The sequence below is a fragment of the Calcarisporiella thermophila genome (assembly GCF_041956535.1).
Source record: "Calcarisporiella thermophila strain CBS 279.70 unplaced genomic scaffold VTP21scaffold_30, whole genome shotgun sequence".
Taxonomy (NCBI): Eukaryota; Fungi; Calcarisporiellomycota; class Calcarisporiellomycetes; order Calcarisporiellales; family Calcarisporiellaceae; genus Calcarisporiella; species Calcarisporiella thermophila.
This window is the reverse complement of record NW_027192220.1, coordinates 86,861-91,744: the sequence shown is the minus strand read 5'-3', so window position 1 is coordinate 91,744 and position 4,884 is coordinate 86,861. Positions and strand designations below refer to the sequence as shown.

Here is a 4,884-nt window from a genome sequence, read left to right as displayed (position 1 = left end):
GCCGATATTACTGATATCCATTTCATTTTCGGAGAATCCATCCGTGAGCACATGCAGAATTTCCAGCGTTCTGCTGGTGTCTCCACTTGTAGCTGATTGCCGCCAGCAAAGAAAAGAACCATTGGCATATCTCGTAACGCTAGGCCTTTCGAGCATTCTACCAGTCCATATTTGTAGATATCTATTGGCCAGGCCGAGAGCAAGGAGCTATGCAGCGCTTGAGTAGTGTTCTTTTGCTCCTTTCATCGAGGATTTTGCAATTTTTGCTCTAAATTAAAATCTTCACCTCATCGACTCTCTATATTCTTTGAGCATACACAGTGAATCAATAGTAGTTCTACATACTTTGAGATATTCAAATAGTTGATCAGAATATTGTCGACGCTCTTACGGGCAATAAGTGCCGAAAATCGACTCTGCATATAATTGGATGATACGAAGATGCCCACCCACATCATGTATCCCCTCCTGAAAAGGGAAGTGCGGAGGTACCTTGCGTGATGCCGGAGAATCGTATCATGTCAACATACGAGGTTTCGGCACCCTTCTCCCCGCAGGGTGTCGTTAACTTAGTGAGGAGAACTTGGAATTAAGTTCGCGTGGTCTCGAAATATTCTCGGAAATGTGGCTTTTTTTCAAAAGCGTTTGCGAGGTATTGGCGGCCGTTTCAAGAAACTTCTGCGTTCACTTTGGCCACCATACGTCGCAATTGGATCCCGAGCCCTTTCGGGATCGTAATGCAGCGCGACGCGGAGATGCAAGGCAGAAAACCTTCGGTGAAACAATATGGCAGCTCTTCTGGATATTATTCTGACCCCTGTTTTATTTAGTCCAGGTTATTAAATGGTTAATTCCGTATAATGTGATTTTTCATTGTAAATAATTAACTGGTATTTCCACTGTTATAATGAAACTTTTGTTCTTGTGAATGGAATCGCGACCATTACACGAAGCGTGAATGACATCTTGAGTTTGCTTCTACTCTTTCAATCCCGAGTTTTCGCCCTCTCCCCTCCCCCTTCGATCGCTTCAAACAACAGCATTGAGATGCTTGCCAAGTTGGCTTTCATTCTAGTCCTCGGTGTCCTCTCGGTCGTTGCCCAGAACACGCCCGCAGCTTCCACCGAAAGGGTTATCCTTCCACAAAACGTTAAACCGACCCATTATGATCTTACTATCACTCCGAATCTAGCCACATTCACTTACATGGGCTATATCACAACTCAGTTAGTATTGGCCTATTTGGAGCTTGTGGGTTTCATCGAAGACTAACTCCCCCCTCCCTTCTCTTCTGTTTATATTCCCAGCTTGATTGTCAAGAAAGATGGGGTTAACATCACCTTCAATGACATCGGCCATAAGGTTCTTAGCGTCCGTGTGCGTCTTCCAGACAAGGAACTCGCCATCCCCGAGTCTAACGTAATCTACGACACCGAGGGCGAACGCATCACCGTCGTGGTTCCAGAATCAATGAAAGTAAACACTACCGCTCTTCTCAAAGTTCGGTTCAGCGGTAACATTAGTGAAGGACTCAATGGTTTCTACCGAAGCAAATATACCGTCGGAAACGAGACTCGTTATATGGCAAGCACAGATTTTGAGTCCGCAAATGCTAGACGGGCTTTCCCTTCCTGGGACGAGGCATGTGGTCATGGTCCCTCCCCACTCCTCTATTCTGTTCAAATGCTTATTAAGAATTTTAACTTATAATTTTAACTTATATATATTCTAGCCTAACTTGAAAGCGACCTTTAACATTACTCTCGTGGTGCCTCGAGATAGAGTCGCGCTCTCCAATATGAATGTAATAGAGGAGACGAACATTGACGGCGAGTTGAAACGTGTGCGATTTGCCCAATCCCTACCTATGAGTACATATGTAAGGTATAGTGTTATCTAATGGCAACGCGATCACTTTTGCGACTAATTTATGCTATTGTTCCCTTATGTCACTCTGTCCTGCAGTTGGTCGCTTTCGCCGTTGGAGAATTCGAATATATCGAGGCCAAAACTATCGGAAAAAATAACAATGGGAAACCGGTGCTTTGCCGTGTCTACACTACTCCCGGTAATAAAGAGCTTGGACGGTTCGGGCTGAATGTCGCCTCCAATGTCTTAGAATACTACGCCAAAATCTTCAACCAGCCGTATCCTCTTCCCAAACTGGATATGCTTGCGGTACCGGACCTTGCTTGGGGTGCCACAGAGAACTGGGGATTAGTTATTTTCAGGGATTCACAACTTTATTTTGATGAAAAATCTTCGAGCGTTAGTCAGATGCTGGGCGTGGCAAACTTGGTGGCCCACGAAATGGCTCATCAGTGGACGGGTAACCTCGTTACCATGGACTGGTGGAATGGTAAATGATGGCTACTTTTTCGGAGCTTGGAAAGCAGGTTACCCACTAGACTTTGTCTTCTCTCTCCTTGGATATAGATCTCTGGCTCAACGAAGGGTTCGCCACGTGGATTGCTGCTCTGGCCGTGGACACCCTCTATCCCAAATGGAACTCTTGGACCTATTTCGTTGCAAATGAAGTCGAGAGTGGCCTCGTGCTAGATGCACTACGCTCCTCTCACTCCATTGAGGTTAACGTGCTCAACGCTGCGGATGCCGACCAGCTATTTGATGACATTTCTTACAGCAAGAGCTCTAGTGTGATCCGCATGGCCAACTCTTATTTGACTCAAGATGTGTTCCTCAAAGGTGTGAGCGCTTATCTTAGCAGGTACAAATTCAAAAGTGCAAAGACTCTGGTAAGCATAGTCGATTGTAAAAAAGATGAATTTTCTATTATTTTTTTGTACGATTCAAAGTTCGCTCATAATTAATTTCCCCTCTTCACTCTGTCTTTAAGGATCTCTGGGCCACTCTCAGCGAGATCTCTGGCACAGATGTTAACAAGTTCATGTCGCCTTGGACTAAATCGGTCGGATTCCCTTTGATCACCGTGGACCAGCCCGAACCCCGTAAAATCCATGTCAAACAGAATCGCTTTATCGCATCCGGAGACGCAAAGCCCGAGGAAGATAACACCATTTGGCCCGTCCCGCTTTTTGTACACAGTCCCGACGCGGGAGAGAATGCTACCCCCAATATCCTTACGCTTACTGAACTTCAGGGCACATTCGAAGTCAAAGGTAATCTCATCAAACTCAACCATGAGTTCAACGGCGTTTATCGTGTTAAGTACTCCACCGACTTGCTCAATAAGCTGATTGAGGCCGTCAAGAAGGGCAGTGTGTTCAAAGATACGGATCGGCTGAACCTAATCAACGATGCAGTGCACCTTGCCGAGGCTGGATACGATAGGACCAGTAATTACCTAAACCTTGTGCAAGCCTACCATAATGAACAGAACCCCATAATGCTTGGAGAGGTAGCCACAGGGCTGGCTTCATTCTTCGCCGCATGGTCCGAACAGTCGCAGAAGGCTCGAAGTGGTTTGCTGAATATCCAACGTAAATTGTTCACAAATCTGTCGAGACAGGTTGGCTGGGATTTCGCCGAGGGCGAGGATTATATTACCGCATCAAGGCGTTCGGTGGTCTTGGCGGCTGCTGCGCGTGCCAACGACTCTTATGTGGTGAATATGGCCAAGACCCGCTTCTATCGCTTTGTTCATGGTAATGACTCGGCGCTCAATCCCAACCTGCGACAATTTGTGTATGAAGTTGTAGTTGCAACTGGAGGAGTTGCCGAGTACGAAGCCGTATTGAAGCTCTACCGCGAAAGTACCCTCCTCGACCAGAAACTGCTTGCCCTCCGTGCCCTCGGTTATACCAAGCAGCCCGAGCTTATTCTGCGCACCTTAAAACTGAGCCTTAGCAATGAGGTACGTAGCCAGGACATCAACATTCCATTTGCTGCTCTTGGAAACAATCCCACTGCCCGCCCTGTCCTCTGGGCTTTCGTCAAGAAGCATTGGGAGATGCTCTTCAATCGCTACCGCACCACTCCCGACTTGCTTGGCCGCATTATCGAAAATAGCGTAGGTAATTTCGCCTCCCAAGCTGCTCTTAACGATGCTGAGTCCTTCTTCAAGCAGCAGCCTGATGCTGGCAGTTACTCTAGCTATTTGCAGCAGGCCATGGATGGTGCTCGCGTGCGTGTCGCTTGGTTCATCCGCGACTCCCAAGACGTTACCAACTGGCTTAAATCGAATCCTAACTAGACTGTAAAATACCTTCTAAAGTTTCGTGATCATTTATCATAATTATTTTGCTTAAAAATAAGCAAAATTCTGCATTTTAACTGGCTACTAAAAATTATTAGCCAATCACAATGCGCTATTTCGCTTAGTTGTGATCAAAATAATCCGAATAAGCGGAAGCGTGAACACCCCCACAATCAAAAATTTTAAAAGAAAAACGTAATAGCTACTTCTAGTCCGTCAAGTAGTTAGACGGCAATGCTGCCATCGTGTAGTTGAATAAAATACTTTTATGCATATATACTAATCATAAACAGGGATCCCACTTCAACTGCAGCAAGGGTAAAGAGCATTGAGTTCATCCGGAATTCAATTATAATGAATGACATTCAATTAGATGAGAACAAGGAAAATGAGTAGGCTGTGCTGTAGTTTCGTTCGATTCGCAATTCAAATCTCATAGATCTCTCGCCCCTTTCATCGTCGTTTTCGTACATAATCGTGCTCGCTCCAACATTACTAGTTAAACCTCTGCTTCACTTATAACTCTTCCAACCAATCAGAGTTAGTAAAATTTGCATTCAGAATATTTTGTATAATATACGAAATTTTGCATATTATGCAAAACCTACATTTTTGAAAGATAATTACCTCCAACATTTTGAATCAGTCAAACACGTCGTATATAAGTAAAATGAGTAAACAATGGCTATAGCACTTGTAATATTAGC

General features: G+C 45.0%; 1 protein-coding gene across 1 annotated transcript; it reads left to right on the top strand.

The window, feature by feature from the left end:
- Positions 1-1,047: 1,047 nt before the first annotated feature.
- On the top strand, positions 1,048-4,174 carry VTP21DRAFT_7470 (uncharacterized protein; the record flags this gene model as incomplete). Its single annotated transcript, XM_069398215.1, has 6 exons — positions 1,048-1,226; positions 1,308-1,641; positions 1,733-1,879; positions 1,966-2,359; positions 2,437-2,708; positions 2,858-4,174. 6 exons carry the CDS (start codon positions 1,048-1,050, stop codon positions 4,172-4,174), a joined length of 2,643 nt encoding a protein of 880 aa, XP_069246468.1.
- Between the last annotated feature and the right edge of the window lie 710 nt (positions 4,175-4,884).